Genomic DNA, 25,124 nt, shown 5'->3' with positions numbered 1-25,124 from the left:
GTTCATTTGCTAGCTGCCTGAAAGGCTTGCACATTTACCCAACGGGATTGGCAAGTGTACAGCAACACCCTTCAGGAACTGGTTGATTATGAAAGGCGTGCCTTGAAACGGACAAGGAATTTTTCCTAGACTCCTATCAGTGGCCAACCTCAGGCTGGTTTCAGAGGGACAGAACTTGGAGATGAACAAGACCCTAGAGCAGATTGTGCCCTGTGGACCAGGGGTCACTCCCAGAAAACCACAAAGATCTAATGGGTGGGAGCTGTAACACCAAATGAGCCAATATCACCAGGAATGGAGCAGGGTGGGTATCCGGTGGCAGAGAAAGCAGCCAGGGCAGGGCAGTGGGACAAACCAGGCCCTGGACACAGGACTGAGAACCTCCTGCCAGGAGGCTGCCAGTGGGGGAAGGGTCTGCAGGGCATCCGTGTCCATGGCCCTGCAGGAGCATGCTGGGCACAGCAGAGCGCGCGACAGTGCAGCCTGCCTCCGCCAGTGCGGATGCCCCGCTGGGCTGGGGGCTGTACCTTGTGGCCAAAAGGAAGCTGTTCATAAGGCCTGAGAAGGGGCTAAATTCAAGCAGGGATTTGCCAGTCCAGGGCTGTGCTGGGCTCACCAGCAAGGACTTCCTGAACCAAAGCAGAGCCGATCTGCAATGTGCTATCCAGGCGGGCCAGTGGCGGGCAGTGCACAGTGTGGGACGTGTACCACAGAGGGTCTAGGCAGTGACATAAGATCGTACAGTGGCTTATGTGGAAGAGTAAACCGGATTCCTCTTTGAGATGCAAGCAGCCCCTCCTACACAGTGGATCACCCGCAGCGCGATAGGGCTGTTCATCATGACATCCATTCCCATGACGTACCCTTTGTTTTCTAGAAATAACAATGGCCTAATGGGTTACCCATTGGGCACCTAGCAAGGGCAGCAATTCGAATTCCGTTCTGTGGAGAAAGACGAGGCTGTCTCTTTCCACAAGCTTGACCGTCTCAGAACCCCTCGGCAGCAGTTCTACTCGGTCCTGGAAGGGCATCGTGAGCAGACTCGCCTCCATGGCAGCGGGTGTGTTTGTTTCTTTCTCTTCTCCAGCGATGCGCCTGTCTCAGGCATACTGCTCCATTGAATGCTGCAGCAGTCCTGAGGTGGTGGATGCTCGGGGATGAAGTCCTGAGTCGTGGGAGTGTCATTGCTGGTTGGAAGTCGGAGGCAGTCTGTCGGTGCAAAACAGCAAGCTCCTGGCAGCCAGCTTCTGCAAGAGCGAGGTCAAGTTAAAGCATTAAAGCAGCCATCTTCGTCCTGCAGACAGTGACTCATTGTCTTCCTCAAACGTTCCGCAAAGATGTTCATTGTACAAAGCTGCATCTTTGAATAGTAACGGAAATACTCCAAGTTTAAATAAGAGATTGTTTTTTCAGATAAGAAAACATCATTATAAACTGAAGAGGCTGATTATGTACTGAAACTAGAAATAGGTATAATGTATACATTGAAGAAGAATGAAACATGAACTTTATCATCAATGAACTGAGAGAGAATGAAATGTCTTATATCAGCTTTTAATGGTTTAATTATTTTCATATAACCAGACTTAAAACAATAACAACAAAAACCCGACTTAAAATAAAGGATGGCAGTGTGAACCTACCCAGTCATGCTCTAGCAGAGAGACCTGGTTACCTACTCCATAGAGATTACAGCCTGGGAAACCGTATGGTACTGTGTCAGATGATACGTTATGAATAAAACTAGATCAACAGCACCCCCAAACAATAGTTTTCTAGGGTTCCAATGTATTTTTTTTAAAAGACAGATCCTAACAGTTTGGGTCATGGTGGAGAGGTCAAGAGGACAGTGAGTTTGTTAGTGAGTTTTAAGAGCAATTAAGCTGAACTGAAGTATTTAATTTTTTCAAGGAAAATATTGAAGAGATTATAAACAAAGTCCAACAATAGGTACTAGCATGAATTCTTACTTTTAAACCCTCACGCTGTAATGACAAAGCAGAATCAATTTCCACTTAATCCAAACCAAGCCTTATGTCCTTGAATTAATTCCAACACACAGGAACTCTACTCAATGTCTGAAACTGTAAATGTTCATATGAGCAGACAGCCTCATCTTTTCCCCAGGGGACCTCTCTTGGAGTTGAACTTCTGCTCTTATGGTTGGCAGTCCAATGTCTGACCCACTATGCCACCAAGGCTACATGGTATCCAAATTATATTGAGATTCTTTAAGGTCAACCTTCTGAACAGGAGTGCTTCATTTTATACCAGCTAATACAGATTGCAGTTTTGGCTTTACAAAATCTACCTGATTGCCTAATGACATTTACTTTTCCTTACATGTAATTTATTCAATGATGAACCTACAGAGATAGCAATACATGTAGTGCTTCACATGTGTAATGATATTCTTCAGTACATCACAAACTCAGAGGATTGATTCGGAGTCAACATCAGTTAGACTGAGATGTATGCATTATAAATGAAAACAAAGATGTCATTCTACAGTAGGCTCAACTTTATGAATAAACTATAAATCTTCTGAAAATGTAAGCTGTAAAAAATTCAGTATTAAATATTATGTGCTTGGGTACTTGCAAAATTTTTTGTGGGATTGCCTATAAATACCTTTAAATAATATATTTCAAGTGTCCTAAATATTCAGAAAAATCTCGTATTTTTCCATAGTTTACAATGACGAATGGTGGTGGTGGTGGGGGGAGCTTTAGAATAAAAACGCTTTTAAATCTGTATGCCTTTAAATAATATATTTCAAGTGTCCTAAATATGCAGAGAAATGGTGCATTTTTCCACAGTGTTCAAAGGAGGGGGGGAGGGCTTTAGAATAAAAACATTTTTTTCTGCCCAGTTTTAATATCAGTGCACTGAATTTTTAACATTGAATACCCATATCCCCGTAAGCTGTATGGAGATTATATAGTTTTTCTACTTCCATTATAAAACACATCAAACATGCAAACCTTACATTAGGTAGAGTTTGGCCATTCAAACTGAGTGCATAGACAAATAGCAATAGCCTAACAGCGTCACTTGAGCACTTGTCAGAAATGCAGACTCTCAGAAGCCATTGCTAACCTGCTTGTTGAAAGTCTACATTTAAAAAATTTTAAGGTCCCCAAGCAATTTGAATGCACACCCAAGTTTGAAGCACACCAATTTAGAGCACTCTGTGACTGAGTTAATTTTCCATAAATTAGCCATATCTAAACATAAACAAGGACCTTAGGCGCATTAGTGGTTACATATTTGGCTCCTAATCACAAAGTCAACAGTTCAAAACTACCAGCTATTCCAAGGGAGAAAGTCAGGACTTTCTACTTCTATAAAAAAGTTATAGTCTCAGAAACTCAAAGTTGTTCTACTCTGTCAGAATAAATTCATGTCTGAGTTTTGAGAACCATAAATAACTGGTTGAGGAACTCTGGTGGTGGTGTGGGACAAGTGTTAGGCTGCTAACCACAAAGTTTGCAATTTAAATTCAGTGGCCAGTTCCCAGGAGAAAGAGGAGACTGTCTGCTCCTGAAGACTTATAATCTCAGAAAGCCTACAGAGTGGATCTACTCTGCCTCACAGGATCAATACAAGTCAGCATTGACTTGATGGCAGTAGGTGTAGGCCTGCTTTCAGTTAAGCCACTAGTAAGGAGCCCAGGTGGCAGAGTAGGTTACGTTTTGGCCTGGAAGTGGAAAGGTTGGTTGCTGCTCTGTGGGAGAAAGATTGGGAGCCTGCTTTCATAAACTTACATACAGCAAGGGTTTGGAATCAACTTCATGGCCATGGGTTTGCTTTTTAAAAAATAAGTAGTAGACAAACATTTCACATATATACTTTAGGACTGTGCACGACTTATTGTAAACTAGAATATTCAGGGAAGGTTACTTAGTTGGTTAGTTTGTTTATTAAGCAGATTGCCAGGTTTTTGCTCAGGCAACAGAATTTCTTAGGTCTTTCAGCTCTGGTTTCTCCAAACCATTGCTCTCTTAAACTGAATTAAAATTAACAGTAAAAGTTACTTAATTTTAACAGACTCAAATCATAACAAAATACCTAACTCACAAGAAAGTAGCATGAAAACTGCTCCTGTTACACCTTGAAAACACGACAGACTTTCCTTGAAGCTGTTACACTCAGAATAAAAACATCTGGTATTAAAAAAGTCTCTTCTCTATTCACGATACATGATGAAATTACTCTCCACTCCTCTAGAAATACCACGATCTCAGTCAAAAATAACACGATCATCTACAGGAGGCCATAAACTGATAGTGTGCCCATCCATTGACATGGATGACCTCCTGGCCTAGAAAACAAGATCAATATATTTGAGCTCTTCTGAGGCCTCAAAGGCAAATAGGTCCAAGAAGCACACAGGTAACCAACAGGAGACCCAGGAGAGTAACACCATAAGGACCGATATTCAAGTTCAACTTTTAAATGCACCACCAGAACTAACAAGAACACCTGTGCAGAGAATGCCCAGCCCGTGACCTTTCTGTCTTCCTATCTGTACCAACATGGTTTTTCAAGTATGATCTGATTCTAGTTAATTCCAAAGACTTACTTTCTATTAAGGGTTGGCTTACTTGGGAATGTATAGTTCTAACTGTACTCGAAGCAGCAACACACGGTGAGACAACAGGCTTATCAACTATCCCAGGCATACGAAACCATGTGGCATTTGTAAAGTCATACCAGTTAGACTATGTCCAGCATGTGTGGGTTTTCCTAGTCCGATTTTTTTCTAGCACGTCTTGTACTAGCGTCATCTATAAGAGGGTGTCTGCTGCATTCTTTTGCACGACACGACAGCTCCTCTTCAGAGAACTCCAAATGAGCAGGTTTGTGGAGAACCCTTCTCCCATCCCTGGCTGTATCCTTATTGGGTTTCGATGTATAAGTGCATGATGCTCATTTGCTTTGTTCTTTTGTTCTGAATGGTCGTGATTGAGCTAAGATGTCCAGAAATGGCACTGTTTCCAAACTTCCCCACAAGGTCTCTTTTCTTTATTTCCAAAATGAAAATTAACCAAGCGGTTCACATGTGCAATATGTATTTTTATTTTAAATACCAGCACAACAAACACGATGACATAACAGGACCATTAGCTTAATAATACTGATAACATTCCTTAACAAGGTTGGCTTATTACTTATATACATTGTTGTGTTTATCCGGAGCTATTTTAAATATTTTCTTAAGATACACTGTAAAACACAAATCTTAACTATATATGGGGTGCAAACTTAACGTGCTTAGCTACTGCTTTCCATGTTACTTAAATGAAGACTCAAAGTTCCTCAAATTCATGTCCACTTGTGTTCATGGCCTCAGGATGCATGACTCGTCCCATGAATAGGATTGTCCCTGTGTTTTGTTGGGGGTGGACAAAAGAAAAGTGAGAAAATGGGATTAAGAAAAAAAGCAAATGCTTATTTGTTTTTTCTCTACATTAGTCGTGTGCTAAAAATGAACCTATAAATATACTTTCGTTTGTAAAAAACATCATCCTAACATTAGAAATTCTCTCATACATTCTGTGGAAGAAAAAACAAAAATCCTGGCCCCAGTTAAATAAAAAGTTTCATCGTACCTTGCTCATTAAAGTTCTGCTCTCGGCACAGACTTACCTGTTCTCCGGTTTCTGATAAGAAAGAAAAATGGATGGTCCACAATCACTTGCGGGTACAGCACGGCCATCCTGCTAATTGCAATCATCCCTGTGGTGCAGAGAGAGAGTAATTATGGGCTGGCGTGTGTGCAGAGCCTAATGAGAAATGTCTCAAACCCATTTATGCTTAACGTGAAGGCAGCAATTTACGGGAAGCAAGCGTTTGAAGATTTAACAAGAGAGAAATTGCAAAGGTGCTAGCATTTCTACCTGATGTGCAACAGGAAACACGTGCACACAGACAATCCCTCCCCGTGTCAAAAATGATAAGGCAGTGTGTTCCATCTCCTTCAAGATTATTACTCTCCATTGCAGGTAAATTCTTGTTTTACTAAAATAACCTTTGGCTTGGGATGGGGAGAGCAGAGAGAAAAACAAAACAAACCAACACTATAAGGCCCTTGTACAGTTTCTTTCTATCGCTGGTCATTGATTGTTTGATAGGTGGACGGTCAGGATGGCAGTGATTGAGGGAAACACAGCGGTGAGGCTGCTGTGGTCTCCCACAGCTCGGCGGGGCTTCCCCGGCAACCCTTAGCATGGCTTGATGCTTAACAGAGGGGTTAGTGACCGAATAATAGTCTGGCGTTATAGAGGGATTCTGAGACTGTCAATCATCGCAGAAGCAGACAGCCGCAAAATCAAATTACATATGATTTTAGACTTTCTGGTTGTTAATCCTACTATTCCCATGTCCTGAAAATAATACTACTGAACTTGTAAAAAATGGATGAATGGGATCCTATAAGTGGGCAAATATACACAAAAGCTAAAAATAATGTGTACATGTATATTTAGTTTATATCTGAAGGAAAAATAAATCATACCAAAATGTGGCAGTTGTTGAATGTGGGATGAAGATACAAAATGCAAAAGTGAAAATAAAGATCACTTTCAGTTAACTGGAGAAGTCAGAAACATCAAAATGATCAAGGCCTTTGACGATTATACTTCAGACACTGCTTTAAGTCAAAGTGCTTTAGAAAACCCTTCTAGATATTTGCTACTTCCTATCGTGTACCCTATATACTTTTAACGAATAAAAATTAGAAACAAATTTACATAAGCAATTAGGTGAGAAGATAAATTACAAAATTAGAAACACAAAATTAGAAACAAATTTACATAAGCAATGATGGTAAGAAGAAAAAATATTCAAATGGGCAGCATGGTAGGAAATTCTACTCTCATAGAACCACCAACACCCATCTTGCCGGGTCTCGTTAGAGAAAGCTGGAGATGCGCGGTACACGGGGAAAAAGAGGGCGCTCGGGTGGGGCAAGTTGCCCACCCTGTTTAGAAAATCTGGCGGCTTCAGCGTTAGCGTGATTCCTGTTAGAACAGAGTCCATTTTCTGGGCTTGGTCCTGGAAATGACCTCTGCCACCACGCGAGCTTGCTTACAAATGTATATGCATTATAGAAACGGTGAGAAGATTAATAATAATAATAAACCTTGGTACCTGAGGCGGCAGCAGCTTCTGAGCCTTCCTCATTGACCTCGATGAAGGCCTTGTGGATCGCTTTGGAAAGGAATAGCTCTTTGTTATCTGCGCAAAAGAGAGCCAGACGCATTAGCATCAGGTAGGGGAGCATTTTACCCCTTTCGTGAACTGGGTTTGAGCCATGTGCAAGATCCAAGAGACTGCCAGCACACATACAGGAGAATGTTACAAGATAACATTTACGATCTTAAGAAAGTGTTGAAGATATGGTTTTAAAATTGTCCTTATTATAAATTCTCTTGTTAATCTTTCCCCTCATTTTGTCAGGAACTTGTTTCATTGTTTACTTCTTATATTGCAAGAAAATAGAATATGTGGTCCTCTGTTTGATAATTTCACATTAGCCCATAACTCAAGATTTATAAGGTTTTACACATTGCTCTCTAATTTGAAATCTAAAGTTATAAAATTAAAACAAAATAAAATTCATTTATTACCAGAAAGCTAAGAATGTTTCTTTTCTGTGAAAACAAAACCAAACAAAATTTTAATTATGACGATAACATAAAATGCTTAGCCCTGACTTATAGGCTTTAGAAATAGGAATAAATTTTAAAGTTATTTCACTTCCAGTTCACTGGTTTGACTGAGGACCCACAACCCCACTTTGTCCTAACAGCAGAGGGGAGAAGGCAGCTTTAGAGTCAGGAGGACTATTGTTCTTTGCAAGCTTCTATTTATATTTGCTTTTAAGTTACTTACTTTGAGACATGGGTTTCCAATTATACCCAAGATTAAAACAAAACAAACAAAAGGATGCTCCACAAATAGTGAAAATAGTGTGTAGAAGCAGTTCGATGGATCCTCACGTTTGTACCCCTTTGTTTTCAATTCCAGGAGGTCGAACGTAAATTTAAAATAAACAATTGGGTTGCTGAGACCGAGGGCCATTCAAGGCCATCTCTGGATGTATGTTGAGTAAAGATTACTTTCTCATATCTTATTTTATATTAAAACATAATTTACTACACTACGCAATAAATATTGTGTGGTTTAAAATCAGGAAAGATGTGCATCAGCTTTGAATCCTTTCTCCATACATACTCAATCTACAAGCTGGGAAAGTAATCCAAGAAACCAGCCTGTATGGGGAAGATTGTCATTCCAGGATTGTTTGCAGACTTACTAACAACCCGTGATATACAGCTGACACTACCTTGCTTGCTAAGAGCCAAGAGGACTTGAAGTCCTTATTAATTGCACCTCAACATAAAGGAAAGAACAATGTTCACACTGGCTGATAACCATCAGCATAAAAGAAGAGTTGCTAAATATTTCATTTCCTGCACCCACTATCAATGTCCATGGGAGCAGCAGTCAAAGTATCAAAGGCCTGCATGGGTCAAACCGGCCTCAGAAGACCTCTTCAAAATACTAAAATGCAAGAATGTCATTTTGAAGACTAGCATGTACTTGTCCCCAGCCACGGTATTTTCAATAACTTTTTATGCACGCATAGGAGCATTCGGGATGCTGTTGGTTAGTTACTGGGCTGCTAACTACAAGGGCAGGAGTTCAAACTCAGAGTCAGTCAATAGACGAACAAGGAGGCTATCTGCCCCACCCCACCCCCCAAAAAAAGAACAGTCCCATAAACCCTATACAGGGTTTCCTAACTACAAGTTAGGAAAGACTTGATGGTCTGCTGCCCTCCAGGTTAGCAGTCTCCGAAAGCTTATATGGTGTTGCTATGAGTCTGAAATAACCTGATGGCAGTGGGGGTGGCTCTTGGCTGATATGGTTGGGAAAGCTGGATGATCAAGAAAGAAGCACAATGACAAATCAATGCAGGCAAGCTATGATGTTGGTGGGAAATAGTCGATATGCCACGGACAGCCAGAAGAATGAGCAAAATTGTCTCAGAAGTAGTACAGCAAAATGTCCTTTAGACGTGAGGATGGCAGGACCCCATCTCAGCTCCTTTGAACATGTTATCAGGCAGGATTGGTGCCTGGAGAAGCACATGATGCTTGGTAGTGGCAGACAGGAAAAACCCCTGTCTGCCTGGATTGGCACAGTGGCTGCAATAACGAGCTCAAACCTAGCAATGGTTGTGAGGATGGTGCGGGCGTGGGCAGGGTTTCAGTTTCACTGATGCCACCTGACAGTAGTGAAAACGATGAAATGTGCTACGGTATTTTTTGTATAATTCATTGTATGAATACAAGAGAATAAAAAGCGATGGAGCTTTGGAATTAAGCAGTGAAGTATAATTAGTTCCCTCAAAACCAGAAAACGCGGTTTTCTCTATTTATAAAAGCAAAGAAAACATGTAAATTGCTTTAAGTAAGGACCCAGATATATTTAGCTGGCTAAACAAACGCATGCATTCCAAGGCAGTAAGATATATTATTCAGCAGGGAACGGGTGCTGTGTTCATTTCAGGTTCTGCCACACATTTGTGTCAGGCTGCCAGTGAAGGGAGGGTCACAGATCAAGAGCCAGTAGTCTGGCCCTGGAAGCAAACGTGACAGGACCAGGTTCCTAACAGGTAAGGTGTGTCAAGTGCTGCCAGCCAGGCTTGCCTCAAATGTTTTGAAGGAAGCTCATCTGAAATACACTGAACTATATTTCAGTCACACCTGGTTTCACAAAGAGAATAATGTCATTGGACTCACCCTGCTGCCTACACATCCTTCCTAAAGCAAGAAATCTCATCCGCTTTGTCCACAGTGTGACTTCTCCCTCTTTTTGTAAAAGACGAGATCAACAAGATGCACGAAGAAAAATACAGTTAAAATAAACGGCATTAAAATATTAAATTAAGAACCAAACCCCCTCGCAGGGGGATGGACAATAGAAAAGTGGGTGAAGGGAGACATCAGTCAGTGTAAGACATGAAAAAATAATAATTTATCAATTATCAAGGGAGGGAGGGAAACAAATGAGAACCTGATGCCAAGGGTAAAAAGAAAATGGCAACAAATGTACAAATGTACAAATAATACAATGGATGGTTGTATGGATTGTGATAAGAGTTGTATGAGCCTCCAATAAAATGATTTATTAAAAAAAGAAGCCAAAAAGGGGAACATATAAAAAGATGCAGAGGCGAATTCTTTAAAAAAATATATCAAAAATGGTTATGTATAATTTTCAGCAGATACATTTAATCACCTTAGTTAAATGCCATTTATTTACTATCAGAGTAAATAATTTGATATGTTTTGATAGAAGTTTATATCAGGAAACCACCCCCTGGGCAAGATACGACATATTTCCATCTCCCTTTAATGATCCATTGTGCCTCTTTTGAAGAAAGCTTAGAAAAGAAACAGCTTTCTCGTGATTTTGATAATTTTACAAAGCATAAAAGCTATAAAATTGAGTCAAGAAAAAATGAAAATAGTTCAAGATCTATTATATCAGTAGGCAAAAATCTCCCCTCATCTCAAAATTCGGTCCTTCAGCTCTGATGGGTTTCTAGGTGATAGAAACCAGTTCTTCAGGGTTCAAGTAGAATGATCTGAAGTAAAACCTTCCCGCATACTAGAAAGAGGATACTATCTTCCTATCAAAAGTGAACAAGGGCAATATGCCAAAAATTATCCTGGTTCAAACTCACCCATTAAAAGGTAAGCTTTCTTTTAAAAATCAGAAAACATAAACCAAGAGTGGATTTCAAAGGATATCAGACTGTGTGATGACATTTGAGCTGACATCTGTTTCTTTTAGGATAATGTTTGTTTGTTTTTTCAAATTAAAAACCAATTTACACTTCCACACCACTACCAAAACCACTGCCACTGCTGTAGTGTATAGTTAGAGAGCGTATATTTCAAAGAGAGCCAAGCAAAGGCCAAGCCCTGTGTGCAGACTCCCTGGACAGAATTGCTTGTTACATGATGAGTAGCAAATGTCTGCAGACGTAAACTAGACCTTAGGGCATGTGACCTTCAGAAAAGCATCCTCCCTTTGGATATACTTTGGAGAATGTGCACAAATAAAAGATCACATCATAGATACTGGAGGGTGGGGAAGAAACCTTTTGTTTTATCTTGGGGCAGACTTCAAGAATTCATATTAAATCAAATATAAACTAAAAGGATTTTAAGCAAGTATGTGTCTGCAGGAATAGAGGTAGCTCCCAGCCCCCTAAGACTCCACTGTAATATTACTCTTGCCAGTGTAATTATGTATCAAACAAAGCCGTATTCCCTGATCGATGACACACTCAGCGGGGGGGAGGGGGGTCTTGCCTTAGCCTGTCCTATTCATCTAACATCCAAGATGCTTCACACACTGCCTGGCACAAAGGAGGCACTCAAACCGTTGCTTCATTAAATAGGAATTCGAGGGGGGATTAAGGAGATTTAGATATTTGAGCTAGGTTTATTAATTAGAGAAGAGCTACCTGCTATCTTACAAAACCAACCCAAAACAGAACTACAATAGCACATATGCACACAATAAAGTTATACAAAGAAATAAACATTTCTGTCCACTAGCCCTAATTATAGGGCTCCTTCTGGCCACACCAGATAAAGGACTGGCCTCATTTTTCCTCCAGGCAACCTGGGGCCAGACTTTTTATCATGGAGAAGAGGGAATCAAGGCCAGTGAAACCCTCAGATCCCCAGAGAGCATCTGGGCAACCAGTCAAGCTCTTCCGAAGAAGACAGGGCAAAGTACAAAAGCTTTCATCCCATCACGGAGCACACTGCATTGACTGAGCATCCTCCACTTCCAGCAGTGTGCAGGGCACCAGAGCCTCGGAGCATCTGTGAGTAGCCTAAGGCTGGCAGGATGGCCATCATGAAAGAAATGCCACTAAAGCCCTGGTCGCAATGTTCCTAAAAACAACCAACTCAGAATGCTTTCTCTGGCACCAGGGGCATGCTCAAAATAATAAATGGAGGAGAATATTATAACACAACCAAGAATACCAAAACCTATTCTGTATTCTACTTGCTAAAATACTTTCGCTTCAGGCCCATCCATGAATGTTTACTTCTAGAATTGGAGCTCCTTCCAGGCAGGGATATTATATTCTTTGGATTGGTTTTGTTAGACAGCCAGCAAAGATTTGTTGGCTTATTCGTTCATGGACTAAACACCATGTACTTAGCGGACACCGGTGAACTTCTTCCCTAATAAGCAGAGCACAGACATTAAATGATAACAAAAGAATGCCCCAAAGCAAACCAAGAAGGGATCACAATTTAAGAATGTGGTTGGCACTCCGAAAATGAGGCCAGGGGCTGTCTTCCTGGGTGTGAGGGAAAAGGGAGACGGAGAATCGAGATGAAGCATTGGGAAGGGAACATCAACTCATGAAACGACAAGGGGAAGGAAGAGCAAGAATGTTAGCTGCGCAATACTCCAGGCAAGAAAACAGGAGGAGATCTGGAGCTGCAGGAGACGGAAGAGAACCACAGCCGTAGGGCTGACAAGGGCATGAAGAAAGAAAGCAGGACACAAGAGCTGATGCGACCATCAATCTACAGTACTTGCGGCCGACCTGAAAATGGCTTTCACTGTGCCTTCTTAATTCCTCTAGCCTATTTGCTCTTTTAATAAAGCCTGTAGTTTATACTGACGGATTTAACACTCTCTTTCTCCTTCCACTTCCACCTTCCAAGAGGATCATCTATTAATCCAAATGCTGACAGTCATTCATTTCTATTACAAAAACAGCCACCTCTATAACAGGGTCCTGGCTGCAACAAGATGAGCATTTTCAATGGAGCCTGAAAGAAAATGACTCTCCACTCTCTCTACCTTCCATGTTTATGGTATGAGTCTTTGCCGGTGTTCTGTGCTAATGACTTTGAGCCCGGGGCAAAGGACATCAAAATGAGATGACAATATAAAGGCTTCTCATTCATCCTCTTATTCAGCCAGTACTCAGCAGAAACCACAGAGCTGGGGACTGTAGCAAACACAGATCAAGCCTCGGGAGGTTTAAATTCTAGCAGGGGACAGGAGACACGTCAGTATCAATCATGCATTGTAAAATGGATAAGTGATTAAAGAAAAAATCGGAGGCAGTAGCCCCAAAGACGAGGGAGAAATTACTCTGGTCAGTGTAATCCTGGTGACTTGATGAAGCCGGGTGTTTGAAGTGACACTCAGTTTAAGAAGTAGGACACATAGCGATGGGATGTCAAGCAGGAGCGATTTCATAGAGCTGGGAGATGTGAGACTGGGAGCGAGTGTTCGTTTAGCTGTGTATGGTCTCAGCAGGAATGAAAGCCGGAGGGAGCGAAGGTCTTGCCATCCTGCCGAGCAGTAGATGGTGCTCAGCAGATATAAGAGCGGCTTTGGACAGGGCCTGGAATGATCTGAGAGGGGGGTTTAAGGCGATTCCTCTTGGCAGTGGTAGATACAATGGAAAGAGATTGGCAATCATTCGGAAGGCAATTGCAATGGTGTAGGGCAGGGGGCAGTGAGCGTCTGAAAGAAGAGTGGACATCATGGAACAGAACATGAAAGAGTGGATTCAAGACGTCTTCGCTAAGGACTCTCAAGTCGCTCACTTTTTTCCCAGAAGCAAGAGGTAAAGCAGGGTTTTTTACATCTTCCACTCCCACACACACCCCTATCTAGATCACATTTGCCATTTTTTTTTGCAGATAGATAGCATTTTTTATTACATAACTTAAGGATGTAGCAAGGCCAAAATTGTCCTGAAATGCTCTCTGGGAGCTTTAAAGTATACTTTTATTTCTGGTTAATGTGACTTAAAACTTTCCCTTAGTCTTTCTAGTACAACATTTAGTTGAAAGAGTAATATGTGTACAAAGTAAACCTGCAAGCGGTACACAATGGTACCCAGATCAGAAGCCCCCTCCTTTAAAACTTCTGCCTGGTACAGAGGAGCTGCTGCTCTGTTTCTAATCTGTGGTTGAAAAATGGCATTTAAAATCCTGTAGGCACACACACACAAATACATAAATAAAATTCTATATACAAATGCACGGTCTCCTCGTCTGTCAATTGATTCAATGCGCCCCATTCAACCTTGAGAGGGTTTGCCCTCTCTGTGACCACGATGCTTTTTCCTGAGTACACGGTTTCTCTCTTCCTTGGCAACACAATTGATATCTGGGTCTGTGTAACTGTTTGCTGTAGGGGGCTGCCCAGTGCATTGTGGGATGCTTAGCAACATCCTAGCCCCAACCTACTAGATGTCAGTATAACCCCCATTATGACCATCCAAACAGCCTCCAGGCATTGCCAGAGGTGTCCTGGAGGGACATCATTGTCCTGGTTGAGACAACAACTCTGAAAAAGAAGTCATATTTCCAGCATTCTTCCTTTCATTAAATCCAGCCGTGTCATGGCCATGTTTCTCTTTTATAAGTCCGTATGTCCCTTTCAGGTAGTCATTTTTATGACACACTACTTTGATTTCACCATCTGCCTTAAAGGGAGTCCTGGCAGCCTAGTGGTTACGGATTGGGCTCCTGTATGCAAAATCCACCGTTTGAAACCACCAGCTGCTCTGTGGGCGTAAGACGGGCGGTTCCACCCTCTCCTATAGGGTCACTCCGAGTCAGCAGCAACCTGATGGCACTGGGTTTTGTTTTTAAATAAAAGTAATCTGCAGGCCATAGGAGAGAATTAGTGTTATATATCTTAAACACCATGAGATTCTCATTGAAGTGGAATGTTATAACCAAATACATAAAAACAATTTTGCTGGATACTCGTGTTATAGACAGACATATGAATCATCAAGGCAAAACTAGACAGGTGAAAAGGATACCAATCATGCAAGGTGCTGAAATAAATGGTGCAGAGAAGGAAAAAATGCTATAGGACTTAACAGAAGCAGAGAAACAATATATATATATATATATATATATAACAGTATATATATACAATATATATAACTATATATACATACACACAGGAGAAAGAAGAGGGGGAAGATGAGGAGAGGGAGAGAGAGGGGATTGAAGGAAAGGGCAGAGGGAGAGAGAGGGAGGAAGAGGGGGTGAATGAGGAAGAGAGAGAGAGAGAAAGAGAGAGACACTGATTGAGGTGGATAGTATGCTGGGATGCTGCGGCTACTGGGATTCTGGCAAAACTAGCACGTGTAATTTCATAATCAAAGAATTTCCACAGGAAGCTTGAGAAGCTTGCTTTAGATCTTTCTTCCTGTGATCTCAAAGACTTGAATCGTTGGTATTTGAAGATGGCCAAACCTGGATTTGTTACTGATGTATTCAGGCGGACAATAGTCTAAGATGTATAAAAATATACCCGAATAAATCTTTTTTCCATTTCTCCTTTTTCATTTACCCTTTAACAAACATTTACTCTGCGACAATTATGTGTCAGCACAGAGTGAGGTGCTGAAAATGCATATGTGGGCAGGACTTTGAGATAGATCCAATCCTGGATCTGGAACAGATACTTTACATATGATGGTATGGACTCTCTGGAAGATTCTAATGTATTTTAAATCTCCAGTCTCTATTCCGAACTCATATTACTCTCTCTATCTTCCATAGTGTAGCCCTGAGTCAGAACTGACTCAATGGCAGTGAGTTTGGCTGGTTTGAGTCTCTATACCCAGTAAGGACATTTAAATATTACCTTGATGTCAGAATTATAAACTACACCAACCATAGTAGCTGATTTATCACAGGACTGAGAGAAACCAGTATTTTGTGGTGTGAAATATCTGCCTACGGGTTTGGGTGAGACAGTGAGAAACTGCTCATCAAAATGAAAATCTGAGTCATGGTAAGAAAACAGAATGTATTTCTACAGCTTGAATTTGGCCAATATGGTAAGATAGATTCTCTCAATTCCTAAAGATGGGGCATAAGAACGTTAAAGGACATGGTGCTTGAACTAGGAAGCTATTCCTACCTCAGGTACAAGTGTATCAATACCAATAGAATCCCCCTCAGTTCTACCTTTTGGAAATCCTACTGAAGAGCTCCGAGCCTAGGAACTTGCAGGTCAACTATGAACACCTTTACCCAGAGAGAAGCCCTCTCTTCTGTGTGCCCAAGAACACTCAATGGGAGACATTCAGAAAAATGCTGATCTCTGAAATAGAAGCTCTCCAAACAAAGGGTAGAAGGTTTGGTACCAAAACATTAGTAACATCTCCTTGCTAGAATGTTGTTTAGAAAACAATTAACCCAATCTTAAATCTAGGAGGTCTCACAGACCCCTGGATAATTTGTTAAAAGTTATAAACATCTCCTGTTCCTCCACTTGTGTGTCTGCTTCTCCTCATCTCTCTCTCTCTCTCTCTCTCTCTCATCTCTCTCTCTCTCTCTTACACACACACACACACACACACACACACACACACCCTCCTTGAATTCAATCTATGAGTTTTCACGCTCCAAGTTTAGGAGCTATCACTTTGGTTCTCTTTAAATGGAAAATAAAGGTCAATAAACTGCATGTAAAGAACACTTGGATATTGTTTCTTTCGTCTTACTATATTCCTGACTAGCTCATCAGAAAACATTTGATTTTCCACTTCTGGTTGTGTTGTGGTGAACTACTTGGATTCTAATTGATAGGTCCGCCATTTCAACCCAACAATTCCCTGCCCCTTGGGGGAAGACGCAGCTCTCTACGTTCATAAAGACTGGGAGCCTTGGAAACTGCATGGGCAGTTCTGCTCTGTCCTGTAGGGCTGACCCAGTGCCGATGTTTATAAAAATAATTTTAACAACAATTACATTAGCTTACTAGTGATGTATTTCAATGATATATTTCTTGAGTTTAGCTCCATAAAAGTACTTCCAGAGTATTTACAGGCTCCAAATGTTCTTATCAATACTATTTAGTTATTTATTACCCTGATCTTACTAAAGTTATTGACCCAAATGAGCCAACTGAATTTTTTTTCTGGATATATTTCAAATAAATGATGCAACACCCAATGTGTCAAACATTTTTTGAAGCAACTTCTTCAAAATTGCCATTTGGTATGAAGGCTGAGGAAAATTTTATGTCAGCTCCCTAGAAAGTTTTATTCCTGTAAAGAAAGGTGTCCAGTTCTTACAGTAGATATTCATTGATCATCTTCTCCCTACATGATTATTACAGAATTAGATGTTAAATCAAAACATTTGTCAATTATTCTATAAAGCTTAATGTGTTGATCAGGCTGATATAAACATAAAGCTCTGAGTATATTGTAATTTTCTTTCTAGAAACTGAATATATATTTTTGTAGGTAATAACTATATTTTATCTCAAAATCCCATCGAAAATAAAGAATTCAACATCACTGTCTTAGAAAACTTTATGAAATGCATTTCTAAGTTGTTCATTTCTTACCAGACAGGGCTGTCAAATTTGCATTTTTAATGAAAACTTCAGTTATTCCAAGAGCCTTCAAAACATCTTTTAAATCGAGTTCCTGTTCCACTGTGAACCTGGAGAACATATATGGGGAAAGCATTAGTCACAGCAATTTAAGTATCAATCACTTAGAACAAGAATATAATGTTACATGGGATGATTTTAAAAGTGGTATTTTATAGTCAGTAAACCATGGAAGACACTGTCTTTTCCCTGCAAGTAACATTTGATTGTGTTTATCAAAAAAGGGAGCAGGAAAGATAATGCTGCATCAAAATAGAAATTAAATTTGTAAGTAAAAAAATATATGACATAATCACCCAACAGAAATAGTAGAACAGATGAGTTTCAAAATCAAGAATTGTTCCTATACCACTACGTGAGACTTGTAAAGATGTTGTCTTCAGAAGCATTTTACCTAGTAAATAATATATTTTATTTCTTAAGCTGGCAATTCTACATTTAACCAAGGTACTTCAGTCTCCTATCAGGGGCAGTTCTACTCTATCCTATAGAGTTGCTATGAGTCAGAACTGAAAAGATGGCACTGGGTTCTTTCTTAGTATCTGGTCAATTTATCCTGCCCTCATCCAAAAACCCTCAAACCAAGCTGTCTGACATTGAGTAGATTCGGCTCATAGTGCCCTCAGGTACAGGGTGTCCAAGGTTGTAGACCTTTGCAGAATCAGATAGCTTCCTGTTTCCTCTTTCTCCTGTGGAGCAACTGGTGGGTTTGAACCTCCAACCTTGTGGTTAGCAGGGCAACAGTTACTTACAGTGCCATCAGACATCCTATTCCTGGCCCCATCAGAAAGTTGCAGTCAAGGTTATGTTCTACTTTAATGGGATAGTCTCACAATCTCACTACCCATCTAACTCAGGGATAGAAACACACATCTGTATGGTGTCCTTAATCTCATGGGAAGCGGGTTCTAAGGGTAACATCACAAAAAAATTGTTGCCTATTGCAAGTGAGCTGCATATACTGCATCTTTAAGACTATCCAATTTTATAATTAGAGGTTTGTTTATAATTTTTAAAAGAAATTTTAAGATTCTTTTAAAGAAAAGAATAATAAGATTTTATGTTTGTCTAAGGAATCTCATTCATTATTGTCTAAAAAGATCCACCACGTTTATAACAAAGAATAAACATTATTTTAAAGAGTTAAATAAAGGTCAGATCTAGAAGTACAGTAATCAACGGAACATTCCTTTAGAGACTTCCACAGAAAGCAAGTTTGGTCCTATAGTAGAATGTCACCCACATCACTGGATTACACGCTCACTCTTTAGTGAAAGATATGGATCGAACATGACTTCATTAACCAACAAATACATTAACACAATAAAAACAGTACAGTATAACATATGGCAAAATAATAATAATTTATGAATTATGAAGGGTTCATGAGGGAGGGCGAGGGGTGGGAGAGAGAAATATGAAGAGCTGATATTAAGGACTCAAGTAGAAGGCAAATGTTTTGAGAATGTGATGGCAACAAATGTACATATGTGCTTGACACAATGGGTGGATGTATGATTGTGATAAGAATTGTACGAGTCCCCAATAAAATGATAAAAATAGCATTACTTCTTTTAACTGAATATAACTGGTTAAAATGAAGTATTTTAAGTTTTTACTTCCAAAACAATACAGACTATATATTTGATTTTTCAGAAAAAGAGACTAGGTTCTTAAAAGGGCCAAGTCTGTAATAGAGCTATATTACAGAGCATTAATTCTGGTGTTTGGTTTCAAGATGAATGAGAAGGAAGTGATTATGTATGTGGCACTAGAATTGGGATCATGATAGTGGGGGGAGGAAGCATTCAAATACTAGAGGAAAATTGTATGTTTCATCATTGCTACACTGCACCCTGACTGGCTCTTCTCCTCCCTGTGGCCCTTCTGCAAGGGGATGTCCACTTTCCCACAGATGGGCCCTGGGTCCCACTCCATACTCCTGCTTATTCACAATGCTATGATTTGTTTAGATTTTTTTAATTTTTGATGACTGATACTTGATCCCTTTGATGACTTGTGATCTGAGGCTGGTGTGCTTCTTCCATGTGGGCTTTGTTACTCAGTTAGATGGCCACTTGTTTATCTTCCAGCCTATAGGACCCCAGATTCTATATCTTTTTACAGCCGGGCACCATCAGATTTCTTCACCGCATTTGCTTATGCACCCACTTTGTCTTCAGCGATCATGTCGGGGTAGACTGGTGTGCTTTTTCCATGTAGGCTTTGTTGTTTCTCAGTTAGATGGCTGCCTGTTTATCTTCAAGCCTTTAAGACCCCAGACACTATAACATTTGATAGCCAGGCACCATCAGCTTTCTTCACCCCATTTGTTTATGTTCCCACTTTGTCTTCAGTGATTGAGTTGGGACAGGCTGATGTGCTTCTTCCATGTGGGTTTTGTTGTTTCTCAGCTAGATGGTCGCTTGTTTATCCTCAGGCCTTTAAGGCCTCAGAGGCTTTTTGTTTTGGTAGCTGGACACCATCAGCTTTCTTCACCACATTTGCTTGTGAACCTGTTGTCTTCAGCGATCATACCAGGAAGGTGAGCATTTCAGACTGCCGAATTGTTAGAACAAAGTGTTCTTGTGTTGAGGGAGTACTTGAGTACGGGCCCACTGTCCATCTGTTTCCTTAATACTAAACCTATAAATATATATACATAGATCTATTTCCCCCTTATCATATTTAAATATATTTACATCTGTATATGCCTGTATTTAGACCTCTATAACTTACCTTTGCCTCTTAGTTCTTTCCTCTTGTCCCACTATCATGTTCAGCCTTCATTTGTGTTTCAAGAATTCCTCTCAGGCACATTGCCCTTGATCCAGCCCCGCCAGACCTCTTACACCCCCCTTGCCACTGATTTTGAATCACTTGTTGTTCCCTTGTCTCTGGGTTTGTTAACACCCACTTCTTTTCCCCAGCGTCCCCCTCTCCCATGTCCCACCAAAATATTCATCCTGTTGTTCTCTCTTCTGGCTTGTTTATACCGCCTATCCCTTCCAAGTAGACATGCAATGACAACAATATGTACCATCACAAGACTGAGTATAACAAAGCAACAATAGAAAGTAAAAACAATAGCTACAACAACACACACCAAAAAAAAACAAACCCAAACCCTGTAAATAGTTAAAGGTCTATTTGTTGTCCTTCATGAGTGCTTTTCAGTCAAGTCTGATGGGGTGCCATGCCCTGACCCCACATCTATCGTTGGGGACTTCATTGCTCTGCTCCCCCCGCTGCTCTGCTGCATGCCCCCAGTGACTGGCTTCGGCATAGTCAGCTCCTTAATTTCTGACCTTTGGCTTTGGCATGTGAAAAATGGTGATAATAATCTTATTTCATGGTATTGTCGGGAGGATTAAATGAGGTTTCTTAAAGCATCAGGTTTGTACTGGCACCTAAGAGGCAATGCAATAATGGGCAGATAACATAAATATTACTTATGATATTACTGTGAAGTATATCATGCCACATTATTATTAACAACCTTTGACCATGGAGTCAGTTTTTATTCATAGTGACCTTACAAGATACAATAGAACTTCTCTAGATGGTTTCCCAGGATGTAAATCTGTAGAAAGGGAAATAGCCTCATCTTGTTCCCAATGGGTGGCTGGTGGGTTTCAACTCTGGCCTTTTTGGTTAGCAGCCTATACTGTAAATCATGACACATGAGAATATTGTATGCTTTCATTTTAGTAACGTTGGAATGACTTGCTTGAAGATCTGTATTAATCCCTGATGTTGAAAATAAGGAAACTCTCCCCCACCCCCCAGAAGAATTTATGTCAAAGGACAGCATTGAAACTGCAGCTTTGGGAGAGGGACATATCTGATTGGAGCACACAGGAGCAGATGAAGGGGGAGGAGGAGAGAGTGGAGCACATCATAGGCCACCAGGCTGTGAGGACAATGTTCTCAATTAGCAGCCAGTCGACAGAGAGGACCACATGGCCGGCCACACTATGAGACATGATGCCCCTCACTGACCCATGGCCCTACAGGGGACAACACCAGAGACACAGTGTTGAAATTGCACCCGGTCTGATCCTGCCTTACTGAGGCAAAACAATAAGGGAGTGCAACGAAACAGCAAGGGAATGAAGCAGTGAGGTTCCCAGGGAATGCTGAGGGTAGACTTTGGGGCCAGGGCATGGTGCCCAAACAGACTGGACTGGAAAACACTCCTAACGGCCAACAAACAGTCCTTGGGGTAACTACAAACTTTTCTTTCTTGTGTTGTGTTTTGTTTTTGGTCATTGGTTTGTTGTTGTTGTTGTTGTTGTTTTGTTGTGTATTGTTGCTTGGTTTTGCTCTACCTTGTTTTTGTGCATGTTATTATCTCTGCAGGTCTGTCTAAAATAGGCTGGATGAACAATCTGGAGGAGAAAACAATGGGGCTGACAGTTCTGGGGGGACATGGGAGAGGGGGAGGTGTGGGGAAAGGTAGTGGTGTTAATAACTCCAGAGACAAGGGAACAACAAGTGACCCAAATCGGTGATGAGGAGGGTGTGGGAGACCTGGTAGGGCATGATTAAGGGTAATGTAACCAGTAGGAATTGCTGAAACCCTGGTGGGGACTGAGCATGATAGTGTGACAGGAGAAAAGTCAAGGGAAATAGAGGAAAGAGCTGGGAGGCCAAGGCATTTATAGAGGTCTAGATAAAGACATGTACATATGCAAATATATTTATATATGAGGATGGAGAAATAGATCTATGTGCATATATTTATAGGTTTTGTATTAAGGTAACAGAAGGACATTGGGCTTCCACTCAAGTACTCCCTCAAGACAAGAATATTTTCTTCTATTAAATTGGCATTCTATGGTGCGCACCTTCCCAACACAACCACTGAAGACAAAGCGGGTCAATAGCAAATGTGGTGAAGAAAGCTGATGGTGCCCGGCTATCAAAAGAGATAGCATCTGGGGTCTTAAAGGCTTGAAGGTAAACAAGCGGCCTTCTAGCTCAGAAGCAACAAAGCCCACATGGAAGAAGCACACCAGCCCGTGCGTTCACGAGGTGTCGAAGGGATCAGGTATCAGGAATCATCAGAATAAAATATCTTAACATAGTGGATGAGGGGGTAGTGTAGAGCAGAGATCCAAAGACCATTTGTAGGCCACTGGACACCCCCTTACAGAAGGGTCTCGGGGAGGAGATGAGCCAGTCAGGGTGTGATGTAGCAACAATGAAAAATACAACTTTCCTCTAGTTCCTAAATGCTTCTTCCCCACCCCACCCCCACATCCCATTATCATGGTCCCAATTCTACCTTGCAAGTCTGACTAGACCAGAGGATGTACCCTGGTACAGATAGGAACTGGAAACACAAGGCGGAAGATTCCTTCAGGACCAGTGGTGTGAGTAGTGATACTACGAGGGTAGAGGGAGGGTAGGTTGGAAAGGATCTACATGTGACCTCCTCCTTGGGGAAAGGACAACAGAAAAGTGGGTGAAGGGAGATGTTGGACAGGTCAAGGTATGACAAAATAATAATTTATAAATTATCAAGGGTTTATGAGGGAGGGGAGGTATGGGTTAAAATGAGAGCTGATGCCAGGGGTTTAGGTGGAGAGCAACTGTTTTGAGAATGATGAGGTCAATGAATATACAAATGTGCTTTACACAATTGATGTATGTATGGATTGTGATAAGAGTTGTATGAGACCCTAATACAATGATTTAAAAAATAAGGAAACCTTAAATATGGTATATTAACATAATACTGAAAGCAATAGACTCAAACATAATCAATGATCATAAAGTTAGAGCAGAGAGCCAGGTAATTCTCATTCTGTTACATGAGGGTAAGTCAGAATGTATGCTACAACATCATACAAATCTAAAAAAAAGTACAAATCTTTATTAATTAAAAATATCAAAATATAAAGCTATTGTTTATCAACATATCACCTATCTAAGTCTGTACATTTTTCGAAGGCAATAGAGATTGACTCTTTGGCAATGAGGTATTTTAAAATCTTTCTCCTGAAGAATTCTCTGTTCTTTCTCTCATCTGGACCACACCATAGTGCAGTCTAGGCATCCTTGAGGCTCTCAAAATGGTTCTTTGTAAATGTTCTTTGCACTGGGGGAACAAGAGGAAATCTGTAAGGACAAGATCAGGGTTGTAGGGCAGATGGGATAAGGTTTCTCAACAAAAGCATTATGGGGCAACCTTTGCTACATTTAAAGAATGAGCAGGTATATTATTGTGATGGAACAAATATTCTCAGTGCAACTTTCCTGACATTTTGTTGACCAATGCAATTTTCGGTTTCTGGAAGTTTCTTTCTAATATAATCTCATAATCTTCTTACATCTTTCAAGATAATCTATCCAGTTGATCCCTTTGGAGTCACTTAAACAGTCAATTTTACCTATTGATAACGAGGCTTTTGACTCACATAAACAGCTACAATCTCAGAACCCAGAGGGGAAGCTCTACCCTATCCTCGAGGGTCACTATGAGCAAGTGGATTAAATGGCCATGAGTTTTGGTTTATTAGCTACTGTGCAGCCTCTCTGTCTTGAATTTAACTGGCCAGCAGATTCTCTGGGAAATCAACATGTTTATTTGGTGTTAAAGCACTCTACAAAGACTAAAACAAATATTTTACTGAGAGAATTTGACTGTAGCCATGCATTGATCACAGAGACACCTTCATGCACATTTTGTTTGAAATTAACTTGTGCACGTGGGACCTGGAACTAGTAGCAATGCTTTTTTGGGTGACTCTTACATGTAAGACTGCCTCCAGTTGGAATCAACTAACAACAATAATCCTGCCCATGGATTAGTCAAAAGTAGTGTCACGGTCTTCTAATATTTGCAGCATCTAACACAGGGCAAAGCACACAGGCTGAAGTGAAACAGAATTGATGTAGCCATAAGATTTTTTTTTTGCACAAAATTCAAGACAGGATTCCATTAACTGCACTTATCCATCCTCTGTCCTTTATTCCTTATAACACGATTTCTAAAATGGCTATTAACTATTTCTTAAACCGTTTTTTATAATCAAGACTAACACTAATATCAACAATCATGATCATTTCCCATATAGTGTATGCTTACTATTACCCAGGCACAATGCAAATCCCTGTATGTCTAGTATCACATTTAATCATACCAAGAAACATATGAGATAGGTACTGTTTACAGAAGTGGAAATGGGGGTCTCAAAAAGGCTAAGGAACTTGCCCTGGTCACACATTTAACACATGGTAGAAGGGGTATGTGAATCTAGAGCTCTCTGATTTCAAAGCCCTCCCCAAAATATTATCTACTAGAGCTCTAACAACAGATTTTAAAATAAAGTAATAGTATAGGTAGATTTTCAATTTCATCTATCAGTTTTTTAAAAACCACATTTTAAAAGTCAAAGGTCTTCCGGATTTAGAAAAGGCATGCAATGTAATAATCATACATGTGCCAATCTCTATATGAGGTTAAAGAGGTAGACAGAGGGTGGAACAATGAAGAATGAGTAGTTGTGTGAAGTGCAGCAAATGCCAGAAAAGAAAAAAATACGTTAATTAGAAGGAGATTTATAACATTTTTAAGTAATTAAGAAGGTAATCTAATTTTGATTAGC

At 40.5% G+C, this 25,124-nt stretch overlaps 1 protein-coding gene across 2 annotated transcripts in view; it reads right to left on the bottom strand.

Moving 5' to 3' along the window:
* Positions 1–5,097: 5,097 nt before the first annotated feature.
* The window catches only part of SERPINI1 (serpin family I member 1), a 104,409-nt gene continuing 84,382 nt past the window's right edge, over positions 5,098–25,124 (bottom strand). For both annotated transcript variants that reach the window (XM_075547000.1, XM_075547002.1), the window contains exons 6-9: positions 17,461–17,558; positions 7,156–7,242; positions 5,653–5,742; positions 5,098–5,389 (exon numbers count right to left, since the gene is read on the bottom strand). In XM_075547000.1, the coding sequence (XP_075403115.1) occupies positions 5,313–5,389; positions 5,653–5,742; positions 7,156–7,242; positions 17,461–17,558 (352 nt within the window). In that variant the 3' untranslated portion in view covers positions 5,098–5,312. The remainder of the gene's footprint in view (positions 5,390–5,652; positions 5,743–7,155; positions 7,243–17,460; positions 17,559–25,124) is intronic.

The sequence above is a fragment of the Tenrec ecaudatus genome, chromosome 4 (genome assembly GCF_050624435.1).
Source record: "Tenrec ecaudatus isolate mTenEca1 chromosome 4, mTenEca1.hap1, whole genome shotgun sequence".
Lineage (NCBI taxonomy): Eukaryota > Metazoa > Chordata > Mammalia > Afrosoricida > Tenrecidae > Tenrec > Tenrec ecaudatus.
This window is presented reverse-complemented; position numbering and strand designations above follow the sequence as displayed.